Source organism: Gadus chalcogrammus, chromosome 14 (assembly GCF_026213295.1).
Source record: "Gadus chalcogrammus isolate NIFS_2021 chromosome 14, NIFS_Gcha_1.0, whole genome shotgun sequence".
Taxonomy (NCBI): domain Eukaryota; kingdom Metazoa; phylum Chordata; class Actinopteri; order Gadiformes; family Gadidae; genus Gadus; species Gadus chalcogrammus.
This window is the reverse complement of record NC_079425.1, coordinates 20347435-20368740: the sequence shown is the minus strand read 5'-3', so window position 1 is coordinate 20368740 and position 21306 is coordinate 20347435. Positions and strand designations below refer to the sequence as shown.

Genomic DNA, 21306 nt, shown 5'->3' with positions numbered 1-21306 from the left:
CTTGCTTAATAATCAAACCATATATTAGATGCAATAACGCCTCTGTGCATTTAATTAAAAAATTAGGATTGATTGGTTATAATGATATCGGCCAAAGTTCATAATTTAAATGATCAACACTAGCTGAATCATACATTGAACTCTTTTATGAGACAGTTATGAAGAGCTATTCTTCTGGGCAGGGACACATCCATGAAAAGGTTTGACTTCAGTTTGCCCCTTGTGAGTATTGCTGAAAGGTCAGCAGCACTACAGGAAACAAAGTGTTTGTCACTCTACAGATTGGATCAACAATTCATGTTCCAAAAAGTTGTTAATTGTTACATTTTCATACAGCTAAAATACATCATGACTTAAGGTCAATTATTCGAAGGTAAGGGAAGTTGTTGGCCTTGCTTTACCACAGCTCTCATTCAGAAATAAAGAAGGAAGAAAATATTTACTAAATTTGAAAAATAAACAACGTAGAAAACATTTGAGATGCAATATGGTTGTATTCTTACCCCCAAAAACGTTGTTTCGTTTATCAGTTGATTATCCTGTTGAGAGGTTTCAAGTTCAGATCTGGCTGGGATGTGGGTGACTATTTTCATAGTCGCGGCATCACTAGTACCATATAGGAGTCAAAGCTAAATGTACCACTATTTGACTTATTTATTAGAGCAGACAGGCTGAGGAAAGAGGCAATAATAAGGCAGATATCTACAGGTTTAACTATTTGCAACTAGTATCTTGAAAACGTCATCTCCATGATAGTTCATAATCATAGTTCACTGTTCATCAACATATAATATTGAATACAAGTATCACAAAGACTTTGGTTAACGTTTGGCTAGTGAAAGTTTGTACTTAGCTCAACTATGACCGCGTGTCAATAATGTAAGTAGAGCCTATTAAAATTAGATTTGGCAAATTTGGGTCAATTTTGTTGGATATTGCAAAATAAGATGCAATTACTTCCTAACTGTGATATGTTCCTCGATCACAGTCAAATTTATCAAAGTAATTTGATTTAACGTTAGACATGTAAAATGTGATCGACCAATTTCGCATTAACGAATGAATGATTTATACATCATTAAAATAAATGCATCTGCATATATTTGTAATCAACTGCGTCGTCACGTTAAATGTGCCAGGACGACAGCGTCAGCTAGCGTTTAAACCGCTGGGACGTGTTCTCCAGCACGTCTGTTATTTAGTCGGGACTAAACTTTGGTTTAAAATGCCTTCTGATAGACAAAAATTAGCTTTTAGTGTGCGACTCTAGCGGTTTAAAACACGATGACCCTTCTTGATATGATAACCCGATAGAAAAAATAAAAAACGTAACCTTTTCCCCCAGTTGTACTGGAACGCCTCAAGCCGGAGTCACATGACGAGGGATGACGCGTTCGGGTCAGCTGATAAAAATCGTAACTGCCGAGCACAAGTCAAACTGCTCGGTCATTGTGTAGCATTGCGCTCCGGGCTTTTTAATTTATCCGTTTGGTCTACTGTGATTTTAAAATGAGAGTGTTATCCTTGCTTACGTTTGCTGCTCTAGCCCTGATCAGCCATGCACTTATTCGGTAAGAAATCCTCTTTAAATACAAAGTCATGTAGCATTTTAGTAAACATCAACAGATTGGGTTGAACTACCCCCTGGTTATGTGATAGTCCGCTGTGGTTCACATGTCTGCAGCGAACAATTGCCTGTCTTGCGTTTACTCAAAGTTGCAATGCTACACTGCCTATGTCAAAAGAATGCCAACCTATAAATAGTTGGTGTCAAATTTCTGTATTTAAGCAGGGTAAGATATCCTCAAGATCTTATGGTTGTTAACACGGAGCTATATTTGTGAATATCAATCACAAAGCTAATCCCAATATAAATCATTGGGGGTGTTGTAATTTACTAATGTCGGCAGTTTGCTGGTGTTGAATATCAATCCCGTATTTAGACAGTCTGGCTGTAAAGATAAGGATGTAGGTCATGCGGTGTAATGTACCTGCGCAATATAAATACTTTCGCTTTTAATAACGTGGCGGACCCCAGAACAACAACAAACAATAAATGTTGTCTTCATGTGATTTTTGTCCTGAACACCAGAATCCCCTTGAAGAAATTCCGCTCCATCCGAAGACAGCTGACGGACTCCGGGAGGACATCAGAGGAGCTCCTGGCTCCCAAACACTCCCTCAAGTACAACTTTGGCTTCCCCTCCAGTAACGCACCCACTCCAGAAACCCTGAAGAACTTCTTCGACGTGAGTTTTCTACTGCTCCACGCCACCGCTGAGTAACTTGCCAAAACGAATGACCTGTGGACTCCTTCAATAGTACTCCATGTCACTAAATAACTTCAGAGGAAGCTGAAAGAGGAGCACAACAGAGATACTATTGTACGCTGACTGCAGTGGCCTTCCCCCCCCCCCCTTCTAATTGAATGCAGCATTACACTTGACAGTCATGTTGACACCCCATCATTTAGACTAGGTGGGGGTTGGCAGGGTTTATCTTTCCTTCAAAGGAGGAAGCTTGAGTCGGCCATGTGATGGCTGACTCAAATGTCGGCTATTGAACAAACTGTTCCATAATGTTTGTCGGTTTTGCCTGATTACCCTATTTTAATAACCTGCAGGGATGGCATTTTGAGCTTACTAATAAGGATTATAGGAACTAGAGCTTAGAAACCATTTTCCTCATTGACGCCTTTTTTAAATGGGGTAGATTAGTAGACAACAATATACAACTTATTCTTAACTTAGGAATTTGTACAGTCAGCAAACATTACATCTGACAACGGTTCAGAACTATCAAGGTTTCTGTTTGGTTTTGATATACAAATGAAAATCAAGTTTGTGTTGGATTGTGGTATAACCTGGCACCTGTTTGTTCCTAGAAGCAAACAAAGGTCAGGTTTGCTAATTTGGCCTGATGTCTCTGAAGTCTACACTAGCAGACGAGACACTGGTACTTTCCCTGACACAATACCGGAGACACTCGTGGTCCATGGCAGATGTAGACGGCCCGTCTACTATTAAATGGAACAGGATGCCCTGCAGTACACTCTTTTGCATGTGCATGAAATTATCTTGGCTTAAATCTTTTAATGTTTAACTGCAGCTCATTACTTTTGCTTCTTCATTGATGTTGCAAGAAAGATGTTTTCAGAGCTGTAATCAAGCACATCGTTTGGATGCAAACGGTTTCCTGTGTTTGTGGTCAGGGGACAGGAAGTGGCGACTATAATTTCTCCTTTCTCAGTAAAGAGTAAAACCAATCAAGGCGACTTATCTGTCCTGCTTGGGACTTTCATTGTGCTGATACGAGCTGCTGCATATTGGCAACGAGAATTGAACAAATATGACGAATGTCTATTTCAAATATATATTTTCAGGGTGTGATCTTTATAATTTTTTCATGTCAATCTCTTCAGGAAATAGCAAATTTTTATTTGATCTGTGCAGGGCTACCTCTAGGTGAGTGACATTCATTATTTTTCTCTTTGTTTGCCGTGTGCCCAGGCCCAGTATTACGGAGAGATCGGTCTAGGCACTCCCCCTCAGATCTTCACTGTGGTGTTCGACACAGGCTCATCCAATCTGTGGGTTCCCTCAATTCACTGCGCCTTCACCGACATCGCCTGCTGTAAGTCCCTCCCTTCCACCAAGGCCTTTCAGCCTCCCACCGTTTTGACTCGTTTGAATTCATCACAACGTGCAGACGTTTGGGTTCTGCCCTTCGTTTCACTGTATAAATTAATTTCTATCTACGTAGATATTAATTTCTAATATCTACAATGTATAGTTAATTAAGCAAAATAAATGGATATGCATATGAGAACAGTTAAAAAAGTAGAGACTTGTATCTTTAAGATGAACAGAACTTTAGAAGTACTACATATAAAGTAAGTTGCAATGATGAATAAATGACTATGTCCTTGGGCCATGTTGTGGTTGAGTCTACCTCCTCGTAGACTCAACAACAAACGTAACATGGCCCAAGGACATTGTAAGCCATGTCTACCAGGAGTTAGACTGAACTTTAACCAGTAGGAACAGGCAGCCTCATGCTGGAGAAATGCAAATACCCAATAACCAATATTTTGTCCTGTATTTGCCAATGTTTCCTTTTTTGTTTTTCCACAGTAACTTGGAAACACAAAGTGTTCATTATAACAATTGTTTTGCATGGCCTCACGCCTCACCTTCACTTTATACATTACTAATCAACATTCCCCCGCCCTGGTTTTTCTATTTTGTATAATTTTCTTTCCTGAAGGGCTGCACCACAAGTACAACTCTGCTAAGTCCAGCACGTACGTGAAAAATGGCACAGAATTTGCCATCCAGTACGGATCTGGCAGCTTGTCTGGCTACCTCAGTCAGGATACGTGCACAGTAAGCTAGATGCATGACAGCGATTTTAAGCTTTGTTATTTTTTTTATTTTTTTCATTGACCCTTTCCTGACTTTTGTACGTTTGTCACCGTTTCATCCAGATTGGAGACCTATCCATTGACAAACAGGTTTTCGGAGAGGCCATCAAGCAGCCAGGCATAGCCTTCATTGCTGCCAAGTTTGATGGCATCCTTGGCATGGCTTACCCACGCATCTCAGTGGATGGGGTGGTGCCAGTGTTTGACAGCCTCATGGCCCAGAAGAAGGTGGACCAGAATGTTTTCTCCTTCTACCTCAACAGGTGGGTCACATTGGATCAGGGTTTAGTCTATGCTTTGCTTTGTTTTGGTGGGGTTAGTTTTATTTGTATTCAATCACGTTCTATGCATTTAAATGCAGACTGTTCCAGCTGGCGTCTTCTTTGCAGTTTGTCAATAAAACTTTGCTGATAAGATAAGACCTCCTAGTTGCTGTGTTCCCACACTCCTTGGGAAATTGCATACAAAACAGGGAAGTGTGAGAAGATGACGTTTTATGGGTAGAAACTTCAACCAAAACGGTTAACTCGTGTTATTGCAACAGCAACCCCCATTTGGTTGAATTTTGTCTTTTTAGTATAAAGTCCCTTTCTGTCCCACCCCAGTTTGGGGCTACTTGTCAATGCACCGTAACAGGATTATTTACCCCTGTACTCAGGAACCCGGACTCCGAGCCCGGTGGTGAGCTGCTGCTGGGAGGAACCGACCCCAAGTACTACACTGGAGACTTCAACTACGTCAACGTCAGCCGCCAGGCCTACTGGCAGATCCACATGGACGGGTATGGCTTCACCCTCAGACGTCAGGCTAGCAGTAGGCCCTGGTGTTCTTGCTACAGCTAAGCAGAACCCAAGTGGTGCATGAGGCATTATATTGCATGCTACCTTTCCAACCTGTTGGAAAGTAATGTGCAGCTAGCTACCAGCCTTGACCTTTCAGTATCTCGCACACTATTCAGTAGTTCACCCGTTTGACTCGATGCCTTGGTCCATGACAGGATGGGAGTGGGTAGCCAATTGAGCCTGTGCAAGGGGGGCTGTGAGGCCATTGTGGACACTGGCACGTCCCTCATCACGGGCCCCGCGGAGGAGGTCCGGGCCCTGCAGAAGGCCATCGGAGCCACGCCCATTATCCAGGGAGAGGTAAATCTCACTCTGATGGCAGACAAGCTGAAATCTGGTTGATTGTGCTCCATAAACCCCGGCCAGCAGTTTTAAACTGTAAAAAAAAAAAAGTGTCTGAACCGGTTTTAAAATCAACACGTGTAGACGGCGAGGCAGGAAAATCCCCTTCTGAAAGCTCATGAGATTAGTTTGCTTCAGGAGAGACAGACTTAAAGGGGCAGTATTTTCAGGATGTTTCTTGAACACCATGTCAGTTCTGGGCTAACTCATCAAATACATTGAATGCGGTGCGACACGTCCAATGTAAAAACTTTCTAAACGAGTATACTTAAATTGCCTCATACACAATGTGACGCAGCAGAGAAACTTATTTTTTCTTTTTTTTACATAGCACATTCAAATAAATGGATCCAATCAATATGTCCATGATCCCAAAATAGGCTAGTTGATTTATTCCAATTAATGTAGCATAAATCACACTTGCACAGCCTGCATAATCACTTGGCAAAGCTCAATATGCACCCAATGAAGCTGATCTTTAGTGTGGGAAAAAAAATACACCACATTCTACAAAGACGTTAACTCTGAAGCAGGTCGAAACACCTCGCTCCACCCGCCAACCCATTGCCTCCGTTTTCCCCAAGTATTTTGTCGGTAAAACGGTCTTCTTAAAACAAGTTTTACTGGATGAACATGTCGATGGAAGCAGTTTGTGGAAACGTGTTTGGTAATGGTCTGCATATCGCCTGTGTCGTTTCAGTACATGGTGAGCTGTGACAAGATCCCCACGCTGCCCGTCATCACCTTCACCGTGGGTGGACAGTCCTACTCCCTGACGGGAGAGCAGTATGTCCTCAAGGTGAGTCTCGCGCTCTCTCGCTCTCTGTGTGTCTCTCTCTGACCGGAGGTGCAATGATTGCCAGCAGAGGGCAGCAGCAGCTCAGCTGCCACCACCACAACAACAACCTCGTGATTGTTTCATCATGAAACCACATAAATGCACCATTGTTTTCTTTGGCGAGGCCCACGGCGTTCCCAGTAGCCTGTATTTTCGTTTCCCCTACCTCAGTCGACCGTTAATATATGATTAACAGATGATATACTGATAATGTCTAATCATTTGACAGTATTTACTGATTTAGATATAATTTGTACACTGACACCTTTATAAAAGAAAAGCTATGTTTGATGAAATAGTAAAATATATCTTTTGTATAGTTCCATGATCAAGTATCTCAATGTCCTCCCTTCCAGGAAAGCCAAGGGGGTAAAACCATCTGTCTGAGCGGTTTCATGGGCCTGGACATCCCTGCCCCGGCTGGGCCCCTGTGGATTCTGGGAGATGTATTCATTGGCCAATATTACACCGCCTTCGACCGCGATAACAACAGAGTGGGCTTTGCTAAAGCTAAGTCAACTTAGGATAAATCGTATGCGAGGGTTCGTAAACTTTTGAAAGTACACGGATGACATCTATTTTAACTGCACATGCTACTGCGGCTTCGGAATCCTCCAATTACAATGGGTCTGTGTGGATTGGAAATGCACTGATTTTAACATTGCATTGCGTTGTGTATTTGTAGTCCCAGCAGAGTGTTTACGGATGGAATGTGTGCTTATGTTGTGTGCTGGGTGTATCTGATTAGGGATGCTCGGATTTCTACTGTCCGTTTTAAGTTTAGAATATTGGTGTGTTTAGTTTTTTTGAAATCAGGGACCTGTTTTAGGCAATTGAACACTTTAAATTGTAATCTACTTCATGCAAGGTGATTGGATAGCTTGCTTTGATTTTATTGTAATTGGCTTCAAATAAAAACTGTTAAAGACATGTAATCGTTTGTAGTTTTTGGACTACGATGCTTCTCCATCTAATTACCATCTTTAATTAGAAGTCTGTAGCCTTCAGGGATATCAAATACTTCATAGGATTAATTGCAATGGACGAGGCAATTCATAACAATGGCAGTGACGTATCTTTCAATGTTTATTATTCCATCAAAACTACACTTTCCACTCTATACAAAATGTCAGCTTTTATATTAACATACTCTATCACAAATTGTTATCAACAACAATGAAATAACTCCACAGAAAAGTCCCTGTTTTTAGTATTCACTAGATCCATGCCTTGATGCATTACCCACACCTGCCTGCATGGGCCCATATATGTGCCTATGTAGTGGTCCTGTGATGGGCAATTCCATGTGCATGCTGTACATCATCCACTTTCCCATTGGACACCCCTTGAGATTGGTATTATTTTGGTCTGCGATATAAAATGGCCATTGACGTCCACCGTCAATTTGTGTAGTGGTTGATATGTTCTTGCACATGCGGGGAATTTGATATCTCACAGTAGCCTTGGCGTAGTGGTACCCCACTGGTCGTTCACTGCATTTCACTTCAGACCATCCTGAGTTCAAAAGGGAAATTGAGATCAGGATGCTCTCACGGGCCTAACAAAAAGTTTAAAAAATCTTAACGTCGATAACTTGCTTAATAATTGAAAACTGAAATGAGGTTCCTAGACGAGGTTCTGCCCCTGTAATGGTAACACCACCATCCATTCACTGTTCTCTGAAGTTGCGATGTAGAAACGGGGGATGGGCCGATATCCAGCGACGCTGAATCATCAAGAATTCAGCTTCATATCACAGAGTCCTCCGTTGGCTGACACATGGAGAATGTAACACGAGAACAAACAGCACTTTGTTCAGTTTGGTGAACTCATCTCCAATAGTCGAGGCCTACTGAAGAAATCATTTAAAAAGGGATTTCATTACGCTTGACCCCCGGTGTCCTCGTGTCCTCCTCCGTTCACCTCCTCTCCCTCCTTGGCAGAGTCACTACCTCCGGCGCCCACATCCTCACTAGGTTCCGTTTTTGCGTCCCCTTCCCCGCTACCCTCTGTCGCCGCCACCGTTTCCCCGGCCCCCCCTTCCATCTCGGCGTCCATCTCCTCCGCCGTCTCCTCGGCCACCCGGCCCACCGTGTCGGGGATTATCTCCACCTCGATGTCCGAGGAGTCCTCGCTCTCCTTGAACCACACAGTCTTCTGCCCCTCCCTCTTCCTCCGCTTGAGCTTGGTCTCCAGGTCCTCCCAGATCCGGCCCGAGGCCCGCGCCAGGGGGCTTCCCTTGGGCACGTGGTTGGTGTAGAGGCCGCACGAGGAGCAGTGGTGGCCCCGGCGCTCCATGGGGATGACCCGTCCCCTGGCCTGCGGGACGGTGCTACGCTTGGCGGCGGCACAGCGCCGGCTCCCGCCGCCGCCGCCGCGACTCGGGTCGCCCTCGTTCTGGAAGCCATCGTTAGTGTACTGCATGGAGTCCCTGTGGCCGCTCTTGTGCTGCTTGGAGCGCAGGCAAGGGCTCAGGCACTGGGGAGAGGAGGGAAAGGCCTTAGGTTAAAGGTGACACATTCTACCACCAGGTGTGAGTGGGATTGGCCGTTACAAGCCGTTTTGAAAATCTGCCTCTTCTGACATCACAAGTGGGCGTGTCCACCTAGATGTGTGCTGGATAGATCAGTCTACCAGCCTACCCAGTGGACTGAAGCAAACGTTGCTCATCTATCCGTCATACATCTAGGTGGACTCGCCGCACAGTGTTCAACTTTACAGAAGGGGTCTCTTTGAGTGTCTGCTGGGTGACTTTGCTCGGGTGTTGCACAGAGCCCTTTTGACTCTCAGTGGATAAATATTCATGGAAAAAGGTCAGCACAGGAGAAAGGAAATTGACAGTCTGAAGCAGGGAATCTTGATGCAAATGTCAAAGCACATTGACATTTCTACAAAGAAATAGGCGTTTTTTACATTCTATTCCATAAGAAAAAGTCTCTCTGGCTCACCGTTATTTCAGACCTAAAATGATGTACCACTTGGACAACGTATACAAATATATGACATGATGATTCATAGCAATCAATACTAGACTGTGCTGACCTCAGATAGCTTATTGACGTTGGTGTTCCCCTTCCACAAGTGCGAAATCAGGAAGCCAATCACGATGAGGCAGAGAATCAGCACGGCTGCCATGATCAGACCCAGGAGAGCCATGTCCCCCGCCCGGTAGCCTCCCCCGGTTTGGGAGGGGACAGCCACCGCTGGGAAGGGAGGCAGGTTTCAGCATACATTTATACACATGTCAAAAACGTTTCTCAGTTATCTCAATTCCTCAATCAAACAATTAGTGTATCTAACTATAATTTGTCTATTCTGTCCTTCGATTTTTTCCACAACCGTTCACCCGATCAACTTTGTACCATTCAGGTGTATTGCGAGTGTGAGGTTGTTAGGATGAGCGGTGGAGTGATAATGGAGAAAAGCAATCGGCCCGTTCTGAAACGGGCACACTTTGAGCGGTAACTGCACTACTATTGAGAATCTGAGTAAAGGAAACTGTGGAAACAGTGGTTATGCCAAAGAAACGTCTTAGTCTTCTCTTATATCCATTTTTTATGTCCAACTGGTCAGAATTTGGTTAACCTATGGGTGGTCTTACCAGGTATAACCTGAACTGTGAGGGCAGCTGTACCGTACTCCCCCGTTGTGGTGTCCACAGCCTTGAGCTTCAAGCAGACAGTAAACAAGAGGCAAATGAGTTACACACCAAATTCCCATCGCTCATGCATGTTCTGAAGTGTGTTAGACTGTGCTGTATGCGTGTATCAGGTCACCTGCAGTGCGAAGGATTCGGTCTTCACCACTCGCTTAAGAATGACAAAGCCCTCAGCGGTGACGTTGACATAACTGCTGTACTGCACCTCGTACCGGACATCTGGGTTCACTCCCTAAAAGATACGGGTCAATCTATCAGCCCTAGCGGTGGATACAGATCTCCTGACCTAGAGAATGCATCTAAACCCAAGAAGACAGTGAGTATTGGATAGCATGATCATTTGATGAATTGCATTGATTGGTTGATTGATCAATCAGGTCATTGTTTCTAACCCATTAATTATTCAATCTCTACTAACATATGTGTAATTGTTGAGAGTTAGTCTTAGATATCAGATTTCTGTCTAAACGTGTGTGTCAGTCCCCCACTCACAGTAGCAAAGTCCTCATCCCCCGCCCGGACCCTGTAGGGTCGGTTGGAGGTGCGGTCTCGCAGGATCATGCTCTCCGGTATGGAGTTGCTATAGATGAAGCCGTCATATCGTTCCCGGTCGAAACGGGGTGGGTTCCGGCTCTTCTTCATCACCTCTATGGTCACCTGTGTCATGGCAAACTGATCCCGGTTGGTCACTTGAGAAGCCTGTAACTCCACACCAAGGAGGAAGATACATGAGCTTCTGTCTCCAACAGTGATGGCGGTCTGATTTAGGGCTGTTTTGGTTCAAAGTCGAAACAACGCAAGGAGATTTACGGACCCATTACGTCCTTGCAGACCCTCCTTGCGTCCACCGCAAGGGCCTGACGTGTGCGTCAAGGCGAGACAGCAGCAAGGGCTATGATTGGTCCGCTCACTTAAACCCGGCGCAGAACCAAAACAGGTTCACGACTTTATCAAAGCGTCTGCGTGGTCCTTGCGTTGCGTCGATGTGGGACCCTAACTGAGCCTTTAGTGCTCAATATTGTAGAGAGGGACCGTACCAGAACAACGAGAGTGATTGGACCGACGATGTCAGCAGCCTTCACCATGGAGATGTTTCCTGTTTCTTCATTAATCTGGAAGATATTGCCCTCGTTCCCTGGATAAACACAGAGGAATGTCCATCTGTATCCCTACGATAGCATGAAAACGTCCTGATTCCAATGAAACTTTTGGGAGAATACAAACTGCCAAACCTCTGAGTATTTTATAGCTTATGGACTCGCTTCGATTCTTGTCTCCATCCTTTGCGTACAGAGGACCTGGCTCCAGTATCAAGTTCCCCTCCTGTGAACACAATCCAAGAGGCCTCAAACATTAAAATAACACATAATTATGCTATAAATGTGTTGCTCAATGTCGGTCAACTGCAAATGACTGCAACTACAAAAGTGTAATTATTTCTTCTGACATTGTGGCAAAAGTAGTGAATTAGGTTTTCGGAGTAACAGAATGCAATACCTCTTAATTGACTTAATTCCACATATTGGTTCCTTTTAACACTGCTTCTGCACTATGAACAACAAACAAGTGTGGCAGCATCACACCCACATTAGAGTTTGAAAGATGACACCTTGCTATTTAAAGCAAGGGCATTTGTTTTAGAATAATGTTTTCATGTTTCTTTTGGGGGGGGGGGGGCTGTCTTTGGAGGGAAGTTCTGAAGGGAGGGGAGGATTTTTCTCGGTTGAATACATTCAAAATCTAGCGGATGGATGGTTTTTCCAAATTGCCTCCCCTAGCTTTAAACCAGCAAGGTTGCGACAGACAAAGAACCCGAAGAACAGCCGAAGAACAGCAACAGATGCTCACCTCTTTCTCGGTCAGGTTGACTCTGCCCTTATAGCCGGTGCTGACACATAACTTTGCCATTCCTAAGTTGGCCCTCACACAGGGCTGGTACCATGGAGGCCTGTTGTCAATGTCCTTCACATGGACTGTGATTGTGGCCACCGATGTGAAGAAGGGCTTATTGGAGGTCGAACCGTTGAGTATGTCCTGAAATATGTGACAAGATACAGGGGTCAAGGGTGAGATACAATGTTGAACCAATCCAAAGTGTTTCTGTTAACTTAAGTGTTGAGGATGGTTAAGTGTTTTGGTACCTGGACATGCAAAACCAAATTGATCTTTTGTATCACGTCATAGTCCAATATGTTTTGGACCAGTATCCTCGGAGTGTTAATGTTCTCAAGACGAAAATACTTGTCCTGGAGTTACATTAAAGAAACACAAACACACAATAAAAATATATAGATTTGTTTTTAGCATGTATATTTTTCCCAAATATGCATGGTTTGAAAGCCAAGTCATGACAATATCTTATCCTTTTTTTATTTATTTTTGAACACAAATAGTACTTACTGTGGTGGGCTCTAAGCGATAGTACAGCACCTCCGAATCAATATCCGAAGCGTCTACAACTCCAACGCTGGAGTTCAAGGGGCTGAGCTGCAGCAGACAAAACAACCGTCAGACCAAAGTCTCTCAGCACTCCCAGCTCATCACATGAACATGCTCTGTGAAACGAGCCCTTTGCCCACCTCATTCACTTCTAGAACATAGTGGTCCTGTAGAAAGTTTGGCGGGTTGTCGTTGACGTTTTGAACAAACACTTTAACGGAGACATTCACCTAAAATAATGAAAAAAACATTGGAATTGGACCAACTTCAAATGGAATGAAAATATGTTATTTTACAACAGACAAGTTAAACTAACAATGCAATGCATTGATTCATGAATTACGACAACAGCGTCACAGACGTGTGTCTATGAGCATACGGTTGTGTGTTTTCGTGGCGGGCCCACTTCTAGAAGTGTCATCACGTTCTACTCACAGATCTGGAGCCTGATCTGCTACACTGCACCTGCACCACCATGGCCTCTGCTCCTGATGGGGACTGAGAGAAACACACAGCAGGAACATATACAATGGTTCAATAATTAACATGTCAACCATTTGAACAGTTTACTCATAATAATGCTCAAATGTCAGTTACTATTGCCTTCATGGATAATAACCGTATTGAGACTTAAACCTGCACTGCTAGGGTTTCCCAATAGCAGCCTCTAGTGGCTTGATTTGTAGATAACAGTTACTGTCGTTTTAAAATGTTAACAAAACCGAATGATGTCAAGACATGTTATACTACGTACACCGAATCAACTGAAATCCTGCGATCATGTCTTCCAGGCAGGTAACGCCGTAATGTTTTAAATGACCTCTTAAAAACCCAAAAAAACCTGTCATCTCGTATCAGATCCGTAACATCCTGTGACAAAGCTAGCATCGAGAATTTCCCACGGTTGGGTCAATTAAAGTGGACCGGAATATCATGATTTAAAAAGAAACATTCCCTTAATGCATGGATTTGTAGATGGGCCCGTTTTATTCTTGAGAGACTTTTGTTATCGAGTAAAATAGTTGCAGTAGAAAAATGACATAGTGCAGGTTTAATCATCATGCTTTACAAACAAGAAGCCACTGTTCACTTTGGAGAGAAGTAAACAGCTTGACTCCATTTTTGTTTTGTTCCCCACATTCCCTTAAACTCCTCAACTAAAACACATAAAATGTGTTTTAGTGGCTTGTACACAATGGCTTGTATATTTCTTCTGTATCAACATAGTGTTCTAATATAAAATGACTATCAAACAATTATTTACTTCATAAAAGTGCATCATAATTCATTCCAGCCCTACCAGGCGACAACCTAGCCTGTGGCCCCCAAGGAGTTATTGTAGCGCTCTGTCTTAATAGCTTCTGTTTTCACTACGCTCCCTCAGTCTGGCTCCAACTGTGACCCTCAGTGACAAAGAAATAGCACTTCCAGTCATGGGAGATTACCTCATAGTCCAGGCCTTTCTTCACCAGCACTTCATCCTCCTTTAAGAAGAAGAGATCCTCCGGGTTTTTGACAATGGTCAGCCTCACGTCGCTATCGGCGTTGATTTTTGCCACCACGATATCCACGGTGTTGTTCTCTGGAACAAACACGGGCCCCGGAAGAACTGTACAAACTACAAAAGAGAAAGAATGACGTCAAAGCGGGATCAATACACGCTGTTTGCTTGTTAATTCGCTGCAACAAGTGGTTTCCAACTGCACCTGAGCCTGAACACACACATACTGAAGCCAATGGCTGAAAACAACAAACTCCAACCAAGAAACAAAACCAGGAACCACACACTCGGGCCGCTTCACTGGACGAGCATCTCAATGAAATATCCAACTCTGGCCAAATTGTGACAAAAAAAACAAAAAAAAAACAGAGATGTTCCTCTTACTCTTTTGCGCACGACAGAGGTTGCAGAAGGCGACGAGCAGCACGCATCGCAGCAGGAGGTTGGCAGGTTTGTGTCCAGGTTTGTCCTCCATGTCCCCAGCCTCAGGAGGGTCCAGTGAATGAAGTGGCGAGGAGGATGAGGGCACCGTGGTACCAGCTGGTACTTCTCCACATAATGCCTCGTCTGTGCTCGTCCCCGGCGAGTGGGAGTCGACTACAGTCGCAATGTTTGTGACTTCATTTTACGGGGCATATATTGGCCCAAGTGGCTGTCCAACGGCGCGACTCACAACCTCCTACAACAAAAATACTTGCATCTGTTTTAGCCTCGACGGGTCTTTTTTTTCCTCCGCGTGCTGCTGCAGCGACCCCGTGTTCACAAAGCCTAGGCAGGAATCTGAGGAAGGAATGTTGGGTTAAAGACGTTTCCATGACGATATAGGGCTAACTCTTTCTTATCATTTTGTGGTTATTCTGGAACCATTCAAAGTGGGCTTTGAGATTCTCCATGCGACCCAACGTGTGTTTTATTAATGTTCATGTGCTTGTTGCTGAATATTTGACATCCCGATGCATCAGAATAAACTGAGAGACACTGTGTTCACATGGGGGGGGACACTACTTCATATTTAACCCTGTGTCACTGCAAAGCAACTGCCTACACACACACACACACACACACACACACACACACACATACACATGCACGTACACATCCCCCCCATATGCACATCCACACACACACGCACACCTCACACACACACACACACACACACACACACACACACACACACACACACACACACACCCACACACACACACACACACACACACACACACACACACACACACACACACACACACACACACACACACACACACACACACAGCCCCTCTTCACTCCTCTGTGTGGGAACAAGAGGCATACAGTTGCATGGTGTCACGTGAGCTTCACTTGGTGGTCCCTTAAGTCTGGCTACACGCACACGAACACAACCACATTATGTCAGTATTGTTTAAGGGGTCAATGTTAAATCCGAGACAGTCCTGTTTGTTTAGATAGCATTGCTCTGTCTGGAATAAAAAATAGATACAAATAAATAAATAATAGGAATAACAATAATAAGGATTCTAAGAATAGTTGAAATCATTGTTGCCAACGGTCATAACACATACAAATATGTGTTACTACAAAAATGATTGTTGCAAACTTTAATCTTGAGGGAATGTTATTTATAGTGCCATGGAAATTATGAGTAAAATGGTTTATATATGATTCAAGATTGTAAAATTGCCTGTTAACGCTTTTCTTTTAAATTGACTACATAGGCCTACACATGATGACAACATGACAGATATATTTTATTTTGTGTTGGCATCGTGTGTACTGGAAACTTAGACTGCACATCATTATTACCACCAACAGGAGGCACTAAAGTACAGCATTTGAGTGAACTCAATCAAATCCTAGTTGCAAAACTGGGTGGCGCTGAATCAACGGATGTATATTAGTGCTGTCAGTTAAACGCGTTATTAACGGCGTTAAAGCAAACCAATTTTAATGGCGTTAATTGTTTTTATCTTTGGCTCAAAATAAAGAAGCAGTAGCCTGACTGCTATTTTCAAGGCAGTATGTTTGTAGTATGTTCATCGTTTAATTGCACTATAGGCTTTTCTTTTGTATCGTCCTGTTTTGATCAGTAGCCTATATGCCAATGTTGTTATCAATAAAAAAAAATTGTACAAGGCAAGCCGATGCACTTCTCCATGTTGATAAGAGCATTAAAATGATAAAGATTAATGGGACAAAGAAATCAAGGGATATTTAGCATAGAAAAAAAATGCGAAATCGACTATGACATTAATAAGATTAAATATTTTAATCGCTTGACAGCACTAATAAGGATAAATGCATGTGTGCATCGTAGGTCGATGCGAACACTAAACATAAATGCACACTAATGTTTGTTTACAAGCAGGTTGTGCACCCTAACAGACAGTTGGATGACCTAGTTATGATTGGACGTAAGCAGAGCACGTGTCTGCCTATCTATAATATTGTCTGCTTTGATTGTATGCAGCCATAGACGAAAACACAGGGAATTAGCGGCTAGAGGCTTACAGCTATGATATAAATAAACCTACAGCTTAAAGGAGGTCAAGTGCTGTCCTAATTGTAGCCAGCATTTTAATATATGAGGCGTAAGATTGGATTCTGAAGCAAAGTTTGGAGAAAAGTATTTGTATCATAGATATCTTCACAACCAGAATACTTAATACTGCAATAATCAGTAATATGTTGGCAGGAAGAGCGGCCAAGTTACCGGACCACCCAGGGGACTACCCCAGCCCACCGTTATAAACTCCGTCATGAATCCAGTCTCAATGACTGCCTTCTGCTGCAGATTCATTTTAATCTGATGCAGGCATCTTGAGCTGATCACTGTATGGCTTCTTGCATTTTTTTTGTTATTTTTTAACTCAGCACTCTGTGGTCATTTGCTTACATTCTCGTTTGCATGTTAATGTTTTACTTCCTAAAGATTATTTTCACATGAGGTGTGAAAAGGGAATGACAAACACAGGCTTCACTCATCACGCTGCATGGTTCTTCACGTTTCATGTGCCAGGGCAATCAGATCCATCTTCTAGTTGAGTGTATTACCAGGGCACTGGTACATAAAAACAGCAGACACATTATTAGTGTAAGGAGCGACATCTGCGTTTGTCCTTCGAGGCCTAATAGACTTATGTGTTTGCGTTGTTATTGTTTTTGTATAGCTCATTGAAGTAGCTGCGTGAAGTGCAGTAATCTCACCGCAGATTATCAGAGATCTAATTATAAGCGTACCTAGTTCCTTTGTCTGCGGATCTCAGAGAGGCTGGCCTTTGAGCTCTGACTAGCACCTGGGTAAAGTGTCTATTCAAAATTCTCACTTCTTCATTTTGATTGAACTTTGTCACGCAAGTTCCCTCCTATTTGTTTTAAATCAAGGTCCACCCTGGTGTTGCAAACGAGCGCCACACGGCGCAGGCCACATCTGGCACGCCAGCAATATGATTTGGCCCCCAGATAATTTCTAAATGTAAAAAAAACAACACACACATATATAGGCCTACATATCTTTTTTCTTTACCGATTTATTTTCTGTTGCCCGAAAATGAAAAATAAGGTGTTAATAACATAAGAACCCACACAGAAAAAAGATAGGCCGATAGAGAGGTATGAAGATAATGTCTTTGAATGGAAAAATATAGCAAAATATTATATGTGAGAGTGGAGATAAAATGCAGCCCTCATGCTGGGTTGACCAGGTCACCTGACTCAGACTGGGGGATGTTAAACACTCTGCGTTTTCCATTATTTGACATTACTAGACACATTTTGTACCTACTGTCATCAGACGTTTATTTCTTTGATACAGGTGTGTATTTCATATGGTTGCTACTTTCTTGTAAGATACAGATATTCACTTTTTGTCAGTCCTATTTTTTCCATTATACACATTTGTGCCGATGTGAGCTGCTGACTGTTATACCTAATTTTCCCGCTGCGATAATCAATGATATCTATTGATGCAAATATACAAACGCATTCAAACCAGCTTTCTGTTGCTCTTTGCTGTCTACCTTTCTGAGATTACCTGTCAAATTGATTTCACCCTTCATCACAATTAATTACCAATCACAAAAGCTTTTCATGAAGAAAAAGATACATACCTTGCTGGGGATGGGATGAACTATGTCCTGTATCGCCAGACAAAAGTAGCTCACCTTTGAGTTTATATTACACTAGGCAAAAGCTATCCCTGCAGTCTATATGGTATCTTTTGCTATGGTATCTGGCTTCTGATTGGCCGGCATAATTCTTCTGTATGATCCATTTCATAGTTTCATGTGTTGTGTTACATATGGGATTCATTATTTTACAATACATGGTTATTTGAATCCAAATTATTCCATTAAATATGAAAGTCATGTTGGGTCTTTCGAATGTTTTCAATGAATTATACATTATACAAAAAATGGCTTTTGAATTTAATTGGAGGAGATTTCAAAATGTCAGCTGGCATCCAGAGATATCTGTGCAACCACTTTAATGTTGTAATTAAATGATAATAATAGTATTCACATCAGTAAACCACCAGCAGTTATTCAGCCAATTACATTTTTATTGTTTTATCTAACAATTATATGATCATGGCCTGCATGCCAATCAAATAATGAGAAAGTATTTATAGTATTTTATGTTAAATATTTGACTTTCATAAACTACAGCATAACGTTCTTAAATATCTTGAATTGATAGCAGGGCAGAATCATCATCTTGATAATATGGATTTTCCTGTATTTCAGCAAGTGAAATTCAAAGGATGATATCAAGTCAGTGTTGATGCAAACAAACTGACCATTAGTCATTTCTGTAATGGCCTGTGTTTCCACAGCAGCACAATCTCAGTGTGTCTCAAGCGAGACACACAGAGAGTGAAAACAGAATCACAGTAAGGTTTCGGGTTTAAATAATAACAATGGGTTTATTAAAAAAGGGTCAGGTTAAGTGAAATGGAATTCCAACTTAAAGTCTTCCCGGACGAGGCAATCATTTCTCCGAAGGGCTTTAGGATGATGGGTCTGCTTAGACGCCAGGGGAAAATAGGTAAGACCCAGCAGTTATGACAAACAGCAGATCGTCCCTTAATAGTTCACACTTTTCATATTGAAAGTTCCTTCCTTCATTATACTTTGGTTCCATTTCCACTGGTCGTTAACTATTCTGTTCTCTCTAGAAGGACATACACAAAAACAAAACAATGAATGAGTAATGTAAAAAGAGAAGCATCAGAAGGTATTATATGCCAGGGCAGACATACTTTAATAAAAGGTTGCAGCAAATTCAAAGCTTTGGGCCCTGAAGTATAGCTGATGTGATGTGTGGAAGTTTATTCCTGATAAGCGGTACATGAAAACTAAAAGCCACTGCACAAAGCGTGGCTGGAACGTTGAGACAGTAAGCAGTCGAGCGATGAATGATCTGACAGCTCTGGCGGGTTCATAACACAGAAGCTGCTTTATAAACTTGGCTAAGAGGCAGCCAGTACATTGATCTCAGCACTGGAGTGATGTGGTCTGCTTGAGACTTTTAATGGAAAAATAAAAGCATGGATGGGTCGGTCTCTTGCTTAGACGTGAAATGATACCTGGTTGTACCTCATTCACATTTTCATGGATAAAGCATTGTCCAGACTAACTCAGAATGATAAAACATGACACATAGAATTCCAGTTAAAAAACATGCAGTCAATAAATATAGTTCTTTAAAATTGTAAAAAAAAAATACAATGTAAATGGGCACACACACACACACACACACACACACACACGCACACGCACACGCACGCGCACGCACACACACACACACACACACACACACACACACACACACACACACACACACACACACACACTACCACACGCCTCCTTTCTCAGTAATTACGTATATTCCATTAATAACATGTATCTCAAAGTACCCCTGTCTTATAAATATTTAAAAGTAATCTCACTATTTTTCTCAAAAGTTGCAAGGAAACCTGAGGAGCTTTATAACCATCCCTATGGGATCAAGCATTATTCACACTGCTCTTCATTCCTCCACACGTCTTGCACCTAGTACGTGGAAGACTAGTCGGACCATTGCTCTTCAGTAAAATATGAACTGAATGTTCGTCTGGAACTGATTTAAATCATTTCTGCAAAAAATAAATCAGTGGGTTCTTGGTTGATTTAAACAAAATCAAAGGGATGTTTTTGAAGACGTTCCTGAAAGGTTTTGGAAGACCAAAAACATAGAACAGATACCCAATATTGTCTGCTTAATATTAGCTTTTCTTACATCTGCTGTTGGTCCTCGTTCAAAAGGCATTCATTGATTTGAACTGTTGAACTGTTTGAGCTGTGACACACAATACATATACAGAACCAGTACAATATGTCTCCCCAATCAATAAAGGCAATCCATATACTTCTTCGGTAGTAATACTGTTGCTATCATTCCCTTTTTCTCCTTCAAATAGCATGTGAGTTGCTGGGGTGAATGTGAAATGTAAGACATTCGGAGTTGTGCTACCATGTTATTCACTGTGTAGCCATAGAAGCACCTTTCTTTACAGAAACATAAACAGATGTGCACACGCACACACACACACACACACACACACACACACGCACGCACGCACGCACGCACACACACACACACACACACACACACACACACACACACACACACACACACACACACACACACACACACACACACACACACACACACACACACACACACACACACACGCGCACACACACACACACACACACACACACACACAGTTCCAGCTTCCAATGACCAATTGAGAGTTGTTCCATTGCTATTCTGGCCAATCTTACCCTACCTCTTTTCAGGGGCCAGTCCTCTTAAAACAAGGACGTCCCGCACCCCATGGATCTGAGCTATATGTGAATCATGAGCCTTTTGTTCCACAAGTCCTGTATTCACCCACACTGAGACACGTTAGTCACCGTATAGCCAGATCCACTGAATTGCTTAACAAGCTGCCCTGGTTCTTTGTGTGGGTTTTCCCTTTGACTATGCAGCAAAATATAGGTCTGGAAACATTGCAAGGTGTTTTGCTGGAATGAATGAATGATGATGATGATGTTTCTGATGTTAATCCGTTGAATGTTCCTGTGTTTTAGCTCCATTAAACATTGCCAAAATAATAACAACAACAGAGGTTTCCCTCTCATTGATTCACAGTTGTGACACGACCACATCCTCCACAACCTTTCCCGTTCTGTTCTCCCGTCTCTCAAACTAGAGGCCGAGATG

General features: G+C 42.6%; 2 protein-coding genes across 3 annotated transcripts; one reads left to right on the top strand and one right to left on the bottom strand.

The window, feature by feature from the left end:
• Positions 1–1367: 1367 nt before the first annotated feature.
• Positions 1368–7396, top strand: ctsd (cathepsin D). Its single transcript, XM_056608617.1, has 9 exons — positions 1368–1571; positions 2093–2249; positions 3510–3633; positions 4267–4385; positions 4487–4686; positions 5082–5204; positions 5421–5565; positions 6308–6406; positions 6802–7396. Exons 1-9 carry the CDS (start codon positions 1510–1512, stop codon positions 6967–6969), a joined length of 1197 nt encoding a protein of 398 aa, XP_056464592.1. The 5' UTR covers positions 1368–1509; the 3' UTR covers positions 6970–7396.
• On the bottom strand, positions 6717–14935 carry cdhr5a (cadherin-related family member 5a). Of its 2 annotated transcripts, none has more exons than XM_056608615.1 (14): positions 14428–14935; positions 13988–14160; positions 12978–13040; positions 12683–12772; positions 12504–12590; positions 12245–12349; positions 11952–12137; positions 11336–11426; positions 11141–11238; positions 10596–10760; positions 10222–10335; positions 10047–10113; positions 9488–9648; positions 6717–8923 (listed from the first exon to the last, which is right to left on the bottom strand). In XM_056608615.1, exons 1-14 carry the CDS (start codon positions 14516–14518, stop codon positions 8327–8329), a joined length of 2088 nt encoding a protein of 695 aa, XP_056464590.1. In that variant the 5' UTR covers positions 14519–14935; the 3' UTR covers positions 6717–8326. The 2 variants fall into 2 exon arrangements, with proteins under 2 accessions (XP_056464590.1, XP_056464589.1); XM_056608614.1 differs by having other exon boundaries at positions 6718–8923; positions 10596–10802; positions 14428–14933.
• Between the last annotated feature and the right edge of the window lie 6371 nt (positions 14936–21306).